This window comes from Eumetopias jubatus, unplaced genomic scaffold (genome assembly GCF_037043125.1).
Source record: "Eumetopias jubatus isolate StellerSeaLion01/CBP00866 unplaced genomic scaffold, mEumJub1_p1.0 scaffold_1, whole genome shotgun sequence".
Taxonomy (NCBI): domain Eukaryota; kingdom Metazoa; phylum Chordata; class Mammalia; order Carnivora; family Otariidae; genus Eumetopias; species Eumetopias jubatus.
In genome coordinates this window covers 2,708,219-2,725,506 of record NW_028274807.1, presented here as the reverse complement: position 1 = coordinate 2,725,506, position 17,288 = coordinate 2,708,219, and the positions used below count along the sequence as shown (strand labels likewise).

Below are 17,288 nucleotides of genomic sequence, written 5' to 3'. Positions count from 1 at the left end.
CGTCGCATGCGGAGGCCAAGGACCTGGGACAAGAATGGTTTCCTGAGCCCTGGGCCCAGTACGCTTCCTTCCAGCACCCACCCCTCCTTTTCAGTGGAGAACCACATGGTGGGTGTGGGGACTGGCCTGTTGGCTGACTTGACTTTCTCCAGATCATTCTCACTTGACTAAGTGACAAAGGGACTGTTTCCGTCTTTAAAGATGGTATCTCATAATCAAAATTAACCCAGATGTTAAAATGTTTTTACATTTTTATTTCTCTGAAATATAATATGCCCTGGTTTCAAGGAAAGCGAGCTCCCACCTGTCTTCTACTCACACTGCTGTTCCTGCTTATGGGCCTGAATAGTTGGCATATGCTCTGTTCCTTGATTTACTAGTTGTGCTCAGATCTCTGGTGGGCCAAGAAAAGCTATGAACGTGCAGTTTGTCAGCTTTCTTCTTGTCGTCAGGGTGGGAGTGATGAGCTCTCTGCATCCCAGGGAAAACCAGAGCTCCCATATAATTTTTTAAATTGTGAAATATATTGTACTTGTAGGAAAGTGCATTAACAACCAATTTACTGAATAATTCTAGAGCAAACCCTTGTCTGTTTCTCTAAAAGTAGAATGCCATTATTATAATGGGTAGTTCATTGTCACAAAATTACAAGTCAACTTAGCTGTGACTGTGTGTGTGAGCACGTGTTCATGCATGTGTGTGTGCATACATGTGCATATGTGTACATGTGCGCACATGAGAGCACAGTGCATGTGTGTATGAGCATGTGTGTGCATGCATTATGAGAGTGTGCATTGTGCGCGCATGCGTATGAGAGCACGTGTGCACATGCATGTGTGTGTGCATGAGTGCACGCACACGTGTGTGAGAGCACATGTACATCACATGTGCACGCGTGCCTGCATGCATGAGAGTGGCACACGTGGTTATGTGCATGTATGAGAGCATGTGTGTGCACGTGTGTGCCTTTGTGTACGAGCATTGTGCACGAGAGCATGAGAGCGTGTGCGCATGCATGTATGAGAGCATTGTGCACACCTGTGCACGTGTGTGCCTGTGTGTATGAGAGTGTGTACATGTGTGCACATGCACGTATGAGAGCCTGTGTGTGCATGCACGCATGTTTGGGAACTCGGTTGCCACAATCTGCCCCTGCTGGAGAGCATTCTTCTGCTCTGGCACCACCAGCTGCCTTGGTGTGAGGAGCGCCTACAGCGTCCTGCAGGCCCAGGGACTTGTCACAGATCTAGTGTGTAGTCACCAGGCTGTGGGAGCTTCTCACGTCCCTCCCACCACAAACATCACTGCTGCAGCCAGTAAAACCATCTGAACCACCTCAGAGGGACAAACGACGCTGGAGCTTGCAGAGCTGGGGTAGATGGGGTGCAGTGGGGGCCCGGACGTCCTCCGGCAGCTGCCCCCCCCACCCCCGCTGTGCACGCTCAGCTCTGGCCTCCCCCACCTGCTAGCCTTCCACAGACGTTGACGGTGGGAACAGACCCGGCAGCCACCACCGGGGGGGTGACAGCCCTACCGTCCTTGTCCTTGGTCCGCGGTTCCCATTCTCTTCTCAGATGGCACCTGCTGGGACGAGTGTCACCTCACTGGGGGTTGGCCTGGGGCCGGGGACCCTTTGATCCATGTGGCTCTTCTGGAAGCCTCTTGCCTGGAGGGTCTCCAATGAGTCCAGAGACATTGGCGCCTCCCTTTTCTCGGAGCCCCAAGCCACTTCTCCTGCGAGCTTTGTGCACCTGCTCCCCAGAGACCGCGGCCTGCCCGCATCGGGCTGGAGATTGAGGCTCTCAGAGGAGACTGTTGGGTGGACGCGCTCCAGAGCCTCTGGCCCCATTGTTCTTCCAGGAACCTTTTCATAGACGTGGCATGATGGGGTGTGAGAGGTTCAAGATGAAGAAGCCGTGCTGCTGGTCACAAATGTACGTACAGGTGGCACGCGTCAACCGTGTAGCAAACCGGGACGGAGCACTGACGTAGTCTATGCAGACCTGCGCAAGTAATAGTAACAGAAATGGCGGTGGGGAGCCAGGAGTTAAATCCTGCCACTCTGTCCTCTCTGCCTCTTGCAGAGGGGAGCTGCCTGCGTGGTCTCAGGCCTCGGAGGACCAGCGGCTTCTCCTGTCCACACCGTGGGTCTTCTGGCTCCCAAGAAGGCTGGGACACCCTTCCTCGCTCGAAGAGGGCCAAGGGCAAAGGGCGTTGCCAGAGGGATCTGTCTCTTAGGGAAGCAGACGACTTCCTGGAAGTCCCTGCGGACTTCTTCCCTGTGTCCCGCTGCCTGGAATGGGGTCCCACGCACATCCCCAGACCAGCCGTTCCAAGAGGGGGTGGGGTTCCTTTAGGGCTTAGATCTGGGGGTGGGGTGCCCTCTTAGGGTTCGATTCCCACCTGGCGTCGTGTGGTGGGGGAGCCCACAGAGGCTGCATGTTACTCGTGGGGCCTGAGGGGAGGTTTTTGTATGTCATTTAATTGGATCTTTTTTCCCATTGGTTGAGAAAATATAGGATGCTAAGATTCTCATGAGCCCGGTAATGGCGTTAAGTCAGTTTTGTGTTCTGTTCATTGTAACAGCATTAAATGCAATAGGAAGACAAATGTGCCCAAGTACAAACACAACAGGAAGTCGGTGCACATGTGAGGCGGGTTGTCCACCAAGCGGGTCCAGGTGGTGGGTGTGGGGTGTGCAGGCGCCAGCCCTGCTCTCCTTCGCGGGTCTGCTTGTCGGCTCGGAGGCCAGGGCCTCACCCTGCGTCACCGAGGCTCTGTAGTAGCTGGGATATCATGTAGGCTACTCCCTGGCTCTTTCTCACGGTTTCTCGGCTTCTCTTTCCTGTTTGCTTTTTCATATGAGCTGTAGGATCTGAGTGTCTGGTTCCAGGTGAGGGTGGGGACCTGTTGGTATTTTAATTAGGATTCAGTTGCATTTATAAAGGATCTTAGAAAGACTGGTTCGTGTGTCGTTCGTGTATCATTATCTGACAAACCCCCCTAGATGTAGTGCTCATAGCAACCAATACCTTACTGGCTCACGATTCTGTGGCTCAGCAATCTGGGCTGGGCCCCGCGGGGAGGTCCCCGCTGCTGGTCTCCACCTGGGTCATTCGTGTGGCTGCAGTTGGCTGGTCTGCACCTGGGCCTATAAATCCATAGCCGTGGGGCCCACCTTCCACCTTCCACCCTCACTTAGTGGGGAAGCCTCTGTGGGGGGAGCCCTGAAGCCAGCCTGGGTTGCTCCAGGGTCTCAGATGACCCCGTGGGGCCAGGGTCCTGGAACCACTAAGTCAGAAATAACTACACCTCTCTGTTGTCGTGCCTTCAGTGACTTCAGTCAGACCTCATGATCGGATGTTCTGAGAATGTGGATCTCTGTCCATTGTGTTTCCTCTCTCCACCACTCTGCACCTGTTCCTGGTCATGGTAGTGCTTCGGTTACAGCGGCTTCTCTTGGGTCTACAGGATACAGACCTGTCATCTGCAAATAGTGATGATTTTACTCCTCCTCGTAGATTTTTAGAGTTCTTGGTGGTTCCAAATACTGATGAGGTTGGACTGGCAACAAATGATTATTAGCAAAGTGATATGTCCTGTTTTTTGGCCGATAGAAGGATGAGGTGGTCCCTGTAAATGAATTTACCCAGGGACTAAAGGTAGCCCCTTAAAGCCTCAAAAAGAAGATTGTGTTTGTCTAATCTGAAATTTTAGCTGGACTCGTGAAAATACCTTTGCTGCTTCCTGGCCTCGTTAAGTAACCTGCTGAAGGGATATAGCCCTTTCTCTCGGCATCGTGGCGAGCTCGGCATGGACAGCAGTGGCGGCATCGTGTCCTCACTCGTGATGTCATCGAGGTGCCACAGGGTGTGCACCCCGCTCCTGGCGCCGGCCACCCTCTGAGGCGGTGCCTCCCAGGCCGTGGGCTGGCTCTGCCCCGCCATGTCGCTGTCAGCAGGATGTGTGCCGCCAGCGCCCCGGGGGTCCCAGCTCACATCAGATCGGCCGTGGGCTGGGGAACCACCCAGACACGCTCGTCCAGGCCGTGTCTACAGCAAGAGCCAGGAGGAGCCGGTCAAGCAGCTAGAGAGTCCTACCGTGAGTGAGGTGTGTTTGCTTCTGGAGTGCCCGGGCTGGCTGCTCAGGCAGCATGAGGCTTGGTCCTGGTTCTGCATCACGTTGCCACCTGCATTATGTTAGGTAGTTGAGGACTATTTGAGAGAGGCCATGCTCTCTCTCTCTCCCCCCTCTCCTCTTTGTTTTCAGCAGTCCGTCCTGTTGATAGAGCGTGTCCTCCAGGGCTGCCTGACTCGGAGAACTCTCCACATGCAGACGGAACACCGGGGCTCACGCCTGGTAAAGCCCCTGTGTAGCCAGCCCGGCCTTCCTGTTGTGCCTGGGAGCAGGCCGGGGCCGCTCTGCGCGCCGCACGGGGCGGCGCTCACCTGTGGGGTGGGAGAGCGGACGGGCAAGGCGGGAGGGAGGAAGCTGGCGGCCACCTCTTAGTTGTGCTTCACGATGGGCTCTGAGTGCGGGTGACCGAAATCCACCTGGAACGCAGCGGTTCTTAGCCCGTCATTCAGACCACGCATCGAACATCAAAAGCGATGCATTTCTGGCGTATTTAATGTCTTCTGCCATCACCAGCCCCCGTCTGCCCGAGGTTACACCCGCCCTCAGACAGGCCAGCTGAGGCCGCCGGGCTCTGAGCCCGGCTGGGTGGGGCGGCAGGCGGAGTGGCCGGCCGCGGCGGCGCCTCCTCCCGGGCTCTCGGGGGCCGGGGCTGCGGGTCCCCTGCAGAGACGAGCGCAGCGCCAGGCTGGAGGCACGGCTGCGGGGCCACTTGATGCCATCGCAGGGTCCCGTGCTGCTTCCCCGCCATGACGTGGACACCCTGTGGGGGAGGGGGGCAGAGGCTCAAAAGGCGCTGAGTCCGCACATCAATGAAATGGCAGCCGGTCCGCCCACGGTCACCAGCCCCCACTGAGGGTGTAGAGGATGGTGGACCTTGGTTTCTGTTCCCGTGCAAAGGCTTTGTTGGAAATATGGGGGTTTCCGCCAAGACGGGGGGTGGGGGGTGCCTGGGAGGATATCTGAAGGTCAGACCGCCGGACCGGCTCGTGCATGATGAAGAGGGACAATGGGACCAGTGCTGGGGAGAGAGGGTCCGCGGGCATCGGGTGACGGGTCTGCCCCTGGGCTCGGGCAGGCTGGGCCGCGGTTCACCGGCAGGCCCTGGGGCCGGCCCTGGGCGGCAGCGCCAAGCTTACAGCAGGACGTGGGAGTGGGCCTGCACGCTTCTCGAATTACAGGACTGGGAACGAGGCCTGCATGTTTGTAAGAGGTGGGTCCCTGCACTGGGGCAGCCGGGTCAAAGGGCCACAGGCCAGGCGGCTTCAGCAACAGACGTTTGTTCCCACAGCCTGGAGGCTGGCGTGGGAGATCAAGGGCTTGGCAGGGTTGGCTCCTTCAGAGGGCTGTGGGGGAAGAACCTGTTTGCAGATGAGGTGTCTGCCTGTGTCTTCACATGGCCTCCCTCTGACGGAGGCTGTGCCCTAGCCTCCCTCCTGGGGACCCGGGCGGATTGCGTTACGGCCCACCCCGATGACTTCATCTAATGCCATCACCTCCTTAAGGACCCGGCCTCCACATACAGCCGCATTCTCAGGTGCTGGTGGTTAGGACCCCAACAGCTTTTGGGGGACTCCGTTCAGCCATAACGAGAGGTGCCCCCGTGGGGTCTGAGTGTGGTCAGGTCCCTCTCATGACGGTGCTGAGCTGCTCCCCGGTGCTTCTTCGCTTCCCCTCGTGGCCCTGAGCCACAGCTCGGCAGCGGGAACCGCGGGCTCGGAATCAGCAGCAGAAGGCCCGGGAGGGACAGGGCGTCAGAACCACGGAAGGTCCCGCTTCTTGGGGGGCTGGAGGCCCGGGGCCAGCGTCCCTGCCGTGGCCAGCAGCACCGAAGCTCCCACGTGAGGCCGCCTTGCTGCTCTGTGAACAACTTCAGCTCAGCCTCGCCAAGCCACCTGTCTCACTGCCCCTGTCGATTGGCCAGTAGTCAGTTCTGGGCCTTCTAGCCCGGGGGGCTGGCTCCACACTGTACCCCCACTTTGAGGAGGCTGAGCATGCAGCTCGTCCCCTGCCCCCTGCAGCTCGCCCAGGGGCACAGACTCAGGAGGCAGCCACCTCACCGTCAGGATCAAGTTGTGCAGATGCAGGCTTCTGGAACAACCTAGACCTATTATCTAATGAAAGGACTTAGAGACAGGCCAGGCTTCCTCGCTGCCTCGGCGACGGCATCTGAGCATTAGTGAGAAGGTGCCGCGGGAGAGGGACAGGCTGGCTGTCCTGCCTCCAGGCTCCTCATAAGCATTTGGTGTCTCCGGAGGCCCGGGCGCTGGGGGTCATCCCGGTGTCCTTTAGGCAGGGTGAAGGGCTGCGTGCTGGGCCTTCTCTCCGTGTGTCTAGTGCTCACGTCAGGGAGCAGCTTTGTGGCCGAGCGCTGGGCTCTGGCTTCCCTGTCCCGAGCGGCAGTTCTTGAAGCCACTGGGCCTCAGTTTCTTCATCTGTAACATGGAGGTCTAGACTCCAAGAACCCACCTTATGGGATTTATTATCACTTCACAGTCATCAGGAACCTGCACATGAAGATCGCCGTGTGATACTGTGACACCCTGGGTTGGGCTCAGGGGGCTCTGACCTACGGAAAGTGAGGTATGCTGTCGGGAAACGGGTACGAGTGAAACCCGCGTGGGCACAGTGTAGCGTCGTCTGTAGGAGCTCAGATGATCACGCCCCAGCGCTGCGGATCCTAATCCTGGGGCATCACCCAGAGCTCCCGACGCCCCGAGCACGGTCGGTCGTAAGCAGAGACAACACGCAGACAGAGATGATCAGGACGGAGCATCACCAAGTACTTCGCTTGCAGGGGGAGCCGCTTAGCTTGCGGCCCTGCAGCAGAAACGCAAGCTTGGGTGTTTGTATGGATTTCTGTTAGAGATTCTTAGACCCTGAAGCATCGTCTGCTACATTACAATAAGGTCCTGCAGAGGACCTCAAGGGGAAGTGCAATGAAGTGCGTTTCCTGACTTTACGGAAGAGCTCGGCGCCGTGTGTTTTGAACACGGACGGTGGTGGTGGTGGTGGCGGCCGGCGGGCACCGCGAGCATCAGACCCCGTGGGCTGCCTTTGCAAGAATGGAGTTCTGTTTAAAAAGTAAAACTCGACAGAGTGCCGGACTGTGTACAAACGTGCAGAGCCTGACTTAATCTTGTCTGGCCGGAGTTAAGCCGTTTTTAAGTGCTCTCGGCGGCCTGAGTTGCGCCTCCCCCACCGCACTCCTGCTGTGCCCATCGAGGCCGGGGAGAGGCTGGGGGCGTGCGGGCCGAGTGGGGCAGCATCCAAGCAGACGGTCAGCACTGGGTGCTTTCGTGGGGTGGGCATGTGGAGGACCCCTGAGCCACCGTGGCTGATGTTCCTGAGAATGGAGTCTGGCCCACAGGGAGCGATGGAGTCGTGCATTTGGACCCCACTTCTGGGGCGCCCGAGCCAGAGACTGACAGCCCAGGAGAGCCCAGGGCCACGCTCACCCTCGGGTCCCGGGAGCCCAGCAGACAGCATGTGGGACTGACCTAGGGTGACCTTGGAAGGACAAGGGCAGGTCGTGAACGTGAGTCACCAAGAAGGCTAGCTGTCGGAATGAAGCTCCAGGCCACATCCATCAGCCCCCGTCAGGGCCCCTGCTGAGCCCCGGGGTCTGGGGCAGGGAGGCCAGCTGGACCCCGGACGCCAGCATTCCAGACAGGAGTGTGCGGTGTTGGTGGTAAGGCCATGAGAGACGCGTGTCTAAGGGTGGGTGCAGCTCCGCAGGGATTCCTGGGGATGGACTTTTACATCAGAGACTCAGGCAGCCCAGAGACTGGCTACTTTATAACCTCGGGGTTGAAATGGATTCCAGCGTGAGAGCCTGCGTTCACACAGACTTGTGCTCGAGCATGCATGGTCACCAAACGCCATGGGCAGGTGGATCGGTAGATCAGGACCCCCGTGCCATGGAAGGTCGAGCTGCCTTCAGGCTGAACGGTGGTGCACACATTGTGCTGAGCCACGAGGCAGGTGCCGTGTGTTTCTACTCATGTGAGCCTAGAGAAAAGGAAGCTGGATCCACAGTGCCAGAGGCTGGTGGCATTGCCAGGGCCTGGGCACTGCCTGGGCAGGGGCGATGGGAAACACCCTGATGTGAGCATGGCCTTGACCGTGGCCGTGGCTTTCCAGGTGCCATCACCCTGCGCACCAGTGAGCACATCTGAGCTGTGCTGAGCTGCACCTTGATGGACCTGTACCTCGTGCCCCGGTGATGGAATCAGCAGGTCGGCCATGGAACCTGGGAATCTGCTTTTAAAAGCATCACAGCTGATACGGCAATCTTTGCGCTGGCTTCTGGGGACCCTGGTTATTCTGGCCTGTGGGGCAGGTGGGGGGAGTGCAGGTAGAGCCTGGTGTCCGGGGGCAGTGAGGTGCAGAGAGCCTGCCAATTCGGTGCTAGAGGATGGGCATCGATGCCGGGTCTGGACAAAGCCATTAGCTCTAGTACACGGAAGGAGTACGTCGTCAGGCCTGGCCTGGCTGGCATGTTTGGGACTCTGCCTTCCAGAAGTGTCCCCTGCCTGTGGGAAGTGTGCGGACGCAATCTCGCTGCCTACATTGGAATCTGGTCCTACTGCTTCTCACGGTGGGGCCCCGAACAAGTCCACTGTCCGTGCTGCTGTTTGCTTGGAGGGGAGGGTTTGCAGCGTCCCCAACAATGTAGTAAGAAGTGTCTTGCTGTCCCCCTGCTTTCTGTCCTTTACGTTCAGAGGATCAGTTACAGTAACTGCGAGTAACCAGTTAGTAACAAACCGTCCCAGCACTGGTCTGAGAGAGACCCTGCCCTTCGTCACCCTCCCTGTCTCTTCAGCCACAGTGGGCTGGTGGCTCGGGGCTGCAGAGGGGCTGTGCCATCCAAAGGCCTGACTGGGCCTGGACGGCCAGCTTTCACTGCCAATGTCCTCCTGACACGGCAACCGGCTCCCCCTGAGCCGACCACGTGAGGACCAGGGGCTGGGCAAAAGTTGTACTTTTGTGACTCAGCCTCGGAAATCACAGCGGCCTGTTTCCAGCACAGTCGGTTTGGTCTCGGGGGGCAACTGGCCCCCTGGTGCCCCCAGGTGTGCTCAGCTTGTAAAGTGAAGCAGGACCTGCCCCAGAGAGTTGGGGAGCCTGTCTCAGAGCCAGCTCCGTGCCCCCTCCCCAGAGAGTGTGTGGGCCCCTCTCCCGCAGACCACGGGCAGCCCTGAGTTTGGATCACTGCTTCCTGCTTGGTTCTCTGCCACGAGGCGGGGTTACAGGGCAGCTCACGGGACAAGTGCAACCAAGAAATGTGAGGTTTGGGCTTCACTGTTGGAAGTAAGAAATGCATGTGAAAAAGGGAGAAAAACTGGTTAGGTCCGTGGGTGAGTCACCGTGCTGTGCTAGAGCCCAAACAGAGGCTGTTAGCTTCCAAGTGCACCACAGTTTGGGAATTAAATAGTTGACATAGTGTAGATCTGTTTTATAGAGATTTCACGTGCAGTTTGATCTTTTTAAATGATGCTAAAAAAAGTCTAAAATAAAAACTATCTGTAATGCTTTCTCCTAGAAGTAATCAATCACTAGTAATATTTGGGGGCATTCGTTTAGGTTTCTTCCTTCCTTTCTTGTATGCATGGGGAGGGGGTGTGTATGGTGTGCGCGTGGTGTGTGCGAGAGTGTGTGTCCCTCCCAGAAGGAAAGGCCGCGGAGAGTGGCGTGAGTGAGCCGCTGGCTGGCGGGCTCTTCCGCGAGCCCCGTGGGTCGTCCTCCGCGTGCCACCGCCGGGGCCCTGGGGGCCCGTCCTCACTGCTGTCCCTGTCCTTTCCAGGACGGCTCTTCTCAGTGAAGGACCTTGCACTCGCTACTGAGTAGCGACCATGGGCCTGCTCGCCTACCTGAAGACCCAGTTCATGGTGCACCTCCTCATCGGGTTCGTCTTCGTGGTGAGTGGGCTGGTCATCAACTTCGTCCAGCTCTGCACGCTAGTCCTCTGGCCGGTGAACAAGCAGCTTTATCGCCGGCTCAACTGCCGCCTCGCCTACTCACTGTGGAGCCGTGAGTGTTGCCCGCGCCGCGCACGTGGGGAGGTGGGGGCCGGGCAGCAGGGGGGCAGGACGTCCTTTGTGCCAGACGAACCCAAACCCCGAACAGACCTGCCTGCATTCCCTGCCGGGCGGGGGCCCCGGGGTGGGGAATGCTCCCAATGACGTGAGCGGCAGGCGGGGCCCGGCTGGCGGTACCCACGTGGGAACGGAGGGGCTGCTCAGGGGTGGCCGGCAGATGCGCCGGAAGATGCTCAGCCTCTCCACGGGGTTGAGCCGAATGACATCCCGACAGCCGACAGCTTGGACCCACCGAGGACGTAGTTTTGTATGGTTAGCATGGTCTTGGCTATCTGAGGACAGATGTGAATTCGGTTCGCCAGCCGGGCAGCGGGGCGCCGCGAGGCCCATCCGTTCTCTGGGGCGTGCGAGCACCCATCTGTCAAGGACAAGGACCCTTTCCCGCTTTTGATCTGACGTACATGTGTAGACGTGTGTGTCTGTGGCCGACATGCACCTGCGTGGGCGTGTAAAATCAGTCCCCACCTGCTGGGTGGACAGAGACGCGGAGCCCCACAGCAAAGCCCACGGTTGCCAGGGCTGGACGCCCGTGATGCGGCGTGTGGGGCGCCGGGCGCATCGCGGGACGCCTGCAACAGCCGTCCTTGCCGGCCGTTACCCCACAAGATACGAACATGCCTGAGAGCTCCCTGCAGGAGCGCCGTCGGTACAGACCTTCTCCTTTTACCACTTTGACATCAGCACAGGCCGGCAGCCACCGTAGTGCCCCCTCAGTGGGGCACGAGTACGGTGAGTGCGCCGCAGACGCCCGCAGCCCTGACCAGTGAGGGCGGCTCCCTACTGACGCAGAGCCATCTGCAAAATACATTTCTAAATGAAAGAGGAAGGTGCACAACAAAGTACAGGGCGCCCTGCTGTCTCTTTGAGGACGGCGTGTGCCGTGTGTGCGCGTGTGCGCGCTGGTCGTGCCTGGAGGGTCCCCCGGGGCCCCAGGAAACCGAATACCCAGGGACTGGAGGAACGAGGGGCTTCTACTTTTTACTTTGTGTTTTACTTTTACTTATTTAGTGCTTGTTTGGTTTTTATTTTTTTCCTTTTCACTATTTGCATTTATTTATGTATATGTCTGACTTTGTGCTGTTTACGTTTTTTAGCTTAAGATCATGTTTCTTTTATAGTAAAGAGAAAACAATACCCATTTTATATCCTTTGGGAAACGGTGAGTCTCCATTAGCCTCCCAGCTCGGGAGCAGGGGTGGGATGACAGCCAAGCAGGCCCGGAGGCCCGCGACTTCCGCAGCCTTGGCCGAGACCGGCGAGCTGGCCCGTAGATTTAGCTTGCCTTACACGCTTAACAGCTTCGGTTCCCAGGGTCTGGTTTCTCTTTTAGATAAAAGATTTTTGTGGGGGTGGGGGGAGGGAGAGTTAAAAATCCTATCGTGTGAAACATCCAATGAGCTGCTCATGAGTATAATTGGGTGAGAGGAATACACACCAAAAGGGCAAATACTAATTAATAAAAACTAAATTGTGACTCCACCCGCAGCAGGATTATAAGGTTAAAACACTCCCGAACGGCTCGGTCCTGGATAAGGCCGGCTTATTAGTACGTGGCTGGGGGCACAGTACGTAAAGGGGACCTCTCACCACTGCCCCATCCCCTCAGCAGAGAGCGGGGTGCTGGCACCGAGCCTCCAGTTTGCCTTCCAGGGGCCCCAGCTGGACCAGCTGCAGGGTGGGGGGACCGGATTTAACTGGACCCGGAGCCGTGGCTGGGTTGGAGCTGGTTAGCAACGCCCTTTGGGATCAGCAGATCTGGGGGAAATACCTCCTTCGAGCCTTTAGGCTCGAAGAATCTCACAGGTCAAGACAAAGCAAATATGAACTCGTAGTCGGAGGACAAGAAACATCCGGCAGATTTAGACAAAACACTACCAAACAGTGACAAAAAGAATCAGATAGAACGTCCATAAATGAAAATTGTAATTGTCGAGTATTGTTAGAGTGAACTGTTAGCTGGTGAATGTGATGTCACGTTGGACCCAGCTCACGGGAGACCAGACTCAGCGGATGCAAGTGTGCGGCAGAGACCCGGGAGGGGAGGGTGACACGGGCTGGAAGGAGGACGGGGCGAGAAGCCGGATCTGTGGAGGGGACGCGGCAGAGGCGGTGCTGGGACAGAATCCTCCTGGTGGACAAAGACGTGGTGCTGTGACTCCACGAGGACAGCGTGTTCCCAGCAGGGAAAATAAACCAACAGGCACGCTCAGACATGCCCCAGGAGGTCACACACAGCGGAGACAGAGAGCAGGTGCAGAAATACCCAGAAGGGAAAGCCCAAGTGCTGGCAGGAATGGACAGACGGACCGATGGCAGTCTTTCAAACGAGGGTGAGCTAGAACAGTCTGATGCCAGCCAAGAGTGGCGGCACGCACGGCCCACGATACGCACCTGACATTCCCGTCGGAGAAGTTCTTTAGGAAGAACAAAAGCTATCATAAAGCAGGGTCTGAGGTGCTGGAAAGAGGGCAGTCAGAGAAATTGGTGAGTAGGTACATCTGAGCAATCCTGTTAAGTCATGACCATGCCCGGTGTGTGAGGCTGAACCAGAACCAGGCAGGGCAGAAGCAGGGGTGGGGGTCGGGAGGGCTGTGTGCGTGGGGGGTGTGGGAGGGGGAGGGAGGGGACGTTGGGGGAGAGTTCCAGTCCCACTGGGCTACTTCTTCTGGTATTTGCCAGGAGGACAGCGGCCTCTGACGTCAGACTTTGCTAACAAAAGGTGGGGTGGGAAACAGACATCAGACTAACTTGAGAACTCTTAGCAGAAGATGGGTTAAAAAAGCAAAGACAAATGCGTTTTTGTAACAAAGACGACAAAGAGGAGGAAAGCCTGAGAACAGAACCTGTCTCCCGGCCGGCCGGAAGCAGACTGGGAGTGAGCCCCTCGTGCGGGGCGCAGCCCAGACGCCTGTGAGGGGCGCCGGCCTTCTGTGGCTGAGTGCGAGGCTGTGGGAGCCCCCGAGGGACCCGCTGAAGCAGGGGTGTTCCACAGGCATCCCCCTCCGATGAGGACTGAGTGGAAGGCTCCCCCAGATTGCAGGGGCACGCGGGGAGGGCTGCAGTCACATCACTGTTTTAATGACCCTGAGCCACTGTCCAACGTCTGGCTGGACGCGAACCCTGCTCTCACCCTGTGATGCCTGGTGCCCTCCCGCTAGCCGCCCTGAGTGCATTCCCAGCGTGATCCTCGTCTGGCCCCCGGCTCCCGCTGACCTGGCCACGCCCAGCCTTCCCAGCTGGAAAAGAGAAAATCGCCTCCCTCCCAGCAGCCACTCTATCCCCATCGAGTCAGTGCAGGGAGTTTGAGAACAGCAATGCGCAGCGAGTGGCTGAAAGAGAGAGCTTGCTCATTCTGAATGAAGGAAATCACACCGAAAAATGAGTGCTGGGCCCAGGAGCCCACCAGCCAGACTCCTCCAGAGTGCGCCCCCGCGGGGCGGGGGTCGCAGGCACGGACAGCGGGCTGGCAGCTGCATGGCGGCTCCACGCTCCATGGACAGAGAGGCTGCTGGTCTCCAGATGAGACGGGCAGGCACCCCCGGCCCGCTGTTCCCTCGGCTGCCGACTGGCGGGCAGGGAAGAGCAGCCTGGTGACGCTCCGACAGAGCCGCTCTCCGGGACGGGCCGTGGCTCGTCCTCACAGAACGTCTGTAGGGGGTTTGGGGTGCCTGTCCATCCGGCCCTCCGTCTGTGGTCTCTGGGCGCCTCTGGAACACAGGGATGGCTGGGAGGGCCAGCGTTCATGGACGTTGACCGCAAAGCGGCCCCACTCCGGAGCACCTGCGGGGAGGGGGCTGTGCCGTCTCTCTCGCAGGTGAGGCCACACAGCTGGGGAGGGGCCCCCCCCCCGAGCCAGCATGTGGCTCAGCAGCACGCTGCACTCCCGCCCTTGGCAGCTCTGAGTCAGGAGCTGAGGCCGTATTGGCTCCTCTCGAACAAAGGATAAGAAAGCAGAACTTGCCCATGTCTGCGGCAGCGTCGGTCCCACAAGCCCACAGTCTGAACACGTGTCCAGCGATGGATGAACGGATAGAGAAAATGCGGTCCTACATGCAGTGGGAAATTATTCAGCCTTTGCACGGGGACTCCTGCCACAGGGGGCAACACGGATGAAACTGTAGGACATCATGCGAAGTGAGGTGAGCCGGTCCCAGGAGGACATGTACTGCCCCATTCCGCTTCCAAGAGGGACCTGAAATCGGCCGCACCCTGGAGGGGCATAGGGTTGGTGATGCGGTGCGCCATCCAGCCCTGTGCCCCATGGTAACGGTGCTGGATTGTGCACTGGAGGTGTGTTAGGAGGGCGCGTCTCAAGTGTTCTTACTAGGATAATGGAAAAAACACCCCCCCATTCCCCAGCAAATCGCTTTAGAAGCAACAGTCTCCACCATAGTCCCTCGTGAACCAGCTCACCCCTGGGACTTTGCACAGGCCCTGCCAGGGCTGCTGCCATCCGATAAACAAGAGCCAGAGAGAGGCAGGGAGCGGGCAGCTCTGGGCTGTGTCTCCCCGGGGTGGGGGGGCGGCTGGCCCCCCCCCATCAGCAGGGGACACTTCCAGATGTGCAAGCGGCCGGCCTCCTGGCCTCTGCTTTCCTTCCTTTTCTTTTCAACAGCTTTACCGAAACAAAATCCACCCTTTATACGGTCCATACAGCCCAGTGGTCCCGGTGTATTTACCCCAGAAAGAAACCCCATAGGCACTCACAGTCGCTGCCCATCCCCCATCCCTGCAGTCAGTCAGCTGCTTCCTGTCTGTGGGTTTGCCCGTTCTGGACATCGCATACAACCCCTACAGGTCGGTCCTTCAAGACGGACTCACTGTTTTCCAGGCTCGCCCAGGTTGCAGCTGGGTCACGTGACACGGTGTGGCGGGACAGTGGTTATGTAGTGGGCCATGGTTCGGTGGGCATTTGGCTGGTTTCTGCTGTTCGGCTGCTGTGAGCATCCGTGCACAGATGTTTGCATGGACACCTGTTTTTGTGGCTCTTGGGCAGATCCCTGGGATGGAATCGCGTGGTTGTCCCCTAGCTCCGTGTGGACACCAGTTACCGAGAAATTGCCCAGCATGTGCACGGCACTGGGCGGGGCTCCTGTCTCTCCCGTCAGTGTCTGGTGACAGCCATCCCGAGGAGCGGGAAGGGGTGTCTCACTGCGGTTTGGGTGCATCCTGATGGCTGGTGATACTGAGCATTATCTCGTGTGCTTGTGGGCCACCTGTAAATACCGGAGAAAAGTCTGTTCAGATCATTTGTCTTCCATGCCTGCGCCTTTCTCCAGGCTTGTGAATGAGGGCTAGAAGTGGCCAGAGCTAGCAGGGTCATTGCTGCCGAGTTTGCCTCTGACAGGTGGCCTTTTCTGCTGACACTGCCTCGGGTTGTCCCCCGGGTGGCAGGGACTGTGGCTGGTGAGTGTCCAGGTATCATCTGAGGGGCAGACCTTCTGTCCAGCTCCCACCTTACAGAGAAGGAAGGTGGGACCCCAGAGGCTGCGTGATCAGCAGCACATGGGGGGCAGAGCTTATGCAGCCCCCACCTTGGCCCGGGCTGGTGGGGGTGCCCATCAGGAAGGAGGGACCAGCCCCAGTCGTCTGGTTCTTGGGTGTTAATGTCATGAGTTGTGGCCTGTGGAGTCCTCCAGGGGCCTTGTAAGGAAGCCACTATTTTCTCCTCTCTGTAAATGGGGAAACTGAGGCCCAGGCAGTCAGGCGTGGAGCCTGCTCTCCAAGCCCTGGCCTCTATCCCCAACGGCCAGTCCCATCAGAAGATGGAGGGGCTGGTGTTGAGCACAAAAACAATGGGGCTGTCCTGTGGTGATCCTGAGCCCGAAAGTCGTACTTCTTGGTCTGTGGGGTCACCTTTCTTAGGACGCCTGGCCTTGGTGGGCATAGCCACACTGCCAACCACGGTGGCCCTGGGGCTGGCTGTGTGCATGCACCCACCCCCTGTGCCCCCATTCTGTGGCTAAAATGTGATCGTCCCTCAAATTACAGCACCTGTGGGAATCGTAAAGGACATAAAGACGTCCACCCTAAGATTACGGTTTTCTTCCACTTCTGCTTTCCATTTGTCTTTTCCCTGACTTTTGCTTAGGAAAGGTCATTGCAATTTTGGAAAATTAAACTTATGAAACCTAAACCATCGAAACTCATTTCTAGCTGGAAGTCCCACCTGGATGAACATTCTGTAGAAGTCCCCTGAGCACGGGCTTGGCCGGCACCTCCTGCAGCAGGGGTCCCGTATCCAAGCCCAGCCTCCTGCACCTGCTGATGCCGCTCCCCCGTGTCTGCAGAGTTGGTCATGCTGCTGGAGTGGTGGTCCTGTACGGAGTGCACGCTGTTCACTGACCAGGCTACGGTGGACCGTTTCGGCAAGGAGCACGTGGTCATCATCCTCAACCACAACTTTGAAATTGATTTCCTCTGTGGGTGGACCATGTGTGAGCGGTTTGGTGTGCTGGGGGTAAGCCACATGGGGGTCCCAGGGAGGTGCTGGGGCTGAGCAACACAGGGTCCTGGGGAGGTGCTGGGGGTGAGCAAAGCAGAGTTCCAGGGAGGTGTTGGAGGTGAGCCACACAGGGGTTCTGGGAAGGTGCTGGGGGTGAGCCACACGGGGGTCCCAGGGAGGTACTGGGGGTGAGTAATGTAGGGTTCTGGGGAGGTGTTGGGGGTGAGCCACATGGGGGTTCTGGGAAAGTGCTGGAGGTGAGCAATGTAGGATCCCAGGGGGTGCTGGGGATGAGCAGTGTGGGGTCCCAAGAAGGTGCTGGGGGTGAGCCACATGGGGGTCCGGGGGAGATGCTGGGGGTGAGTAACAGGGGGGTCCCGGGGAGGTGTTGAGGGTGAGCAAGTCAGGGCCCCAGGGAGGTGCTGGATGTGAGCAGTGCGGGGTCCCGGGGAGGTGCTGGGGGTGAGCAGTGCAGGGTCCCAGGGAGGTGCTGGGGGTGAGCAGTGCAGGGTCCCGGGGAGGTGCTGGGGGTGAGCAGTGTGGGGTCCCAGGGAGGTGCTGGGGGTGAGCAGTGCAGGGTCCCCGGGGAGGTGCTGGGGGTGAGCCAC

General features: G+C 58.3%; 1 protein-coding gene across 6 annotated transcripts in view; it reads left to right on the top strand.

The window, feature by feature from the left end:
* AGPAT3 (1-acylglycerol-3-phosphate O-acyltransferase 3) overlaps positions 1 to 17,288 on the top strand; it is an 86,176-nt gene that overhangs the window by 53,845 nt on the left and 15,043 nt on the right. For all 6 annotated transcript variants that reach the window (XM_028126441.2, XM_088023721.1, XM_088023723.1 and 3 more), the window contains exons 2-3: positions 9,941 to 10,167; positions 16,526 to 16,695. In XM_028126441.2, coding sequence (XP_027982242.1) covers positions 9,990 to 10,167; positions 16,526 to 16,695 — 348 coding nt within the window. In that variant the 5' untranslated portion in view covers positions 9,941 to 9,989. The remainder of the gene's footprint in view (positions 1 to 9,940; positions 10,168 to 16,525; positions 16,696 to 17,288) is intronic.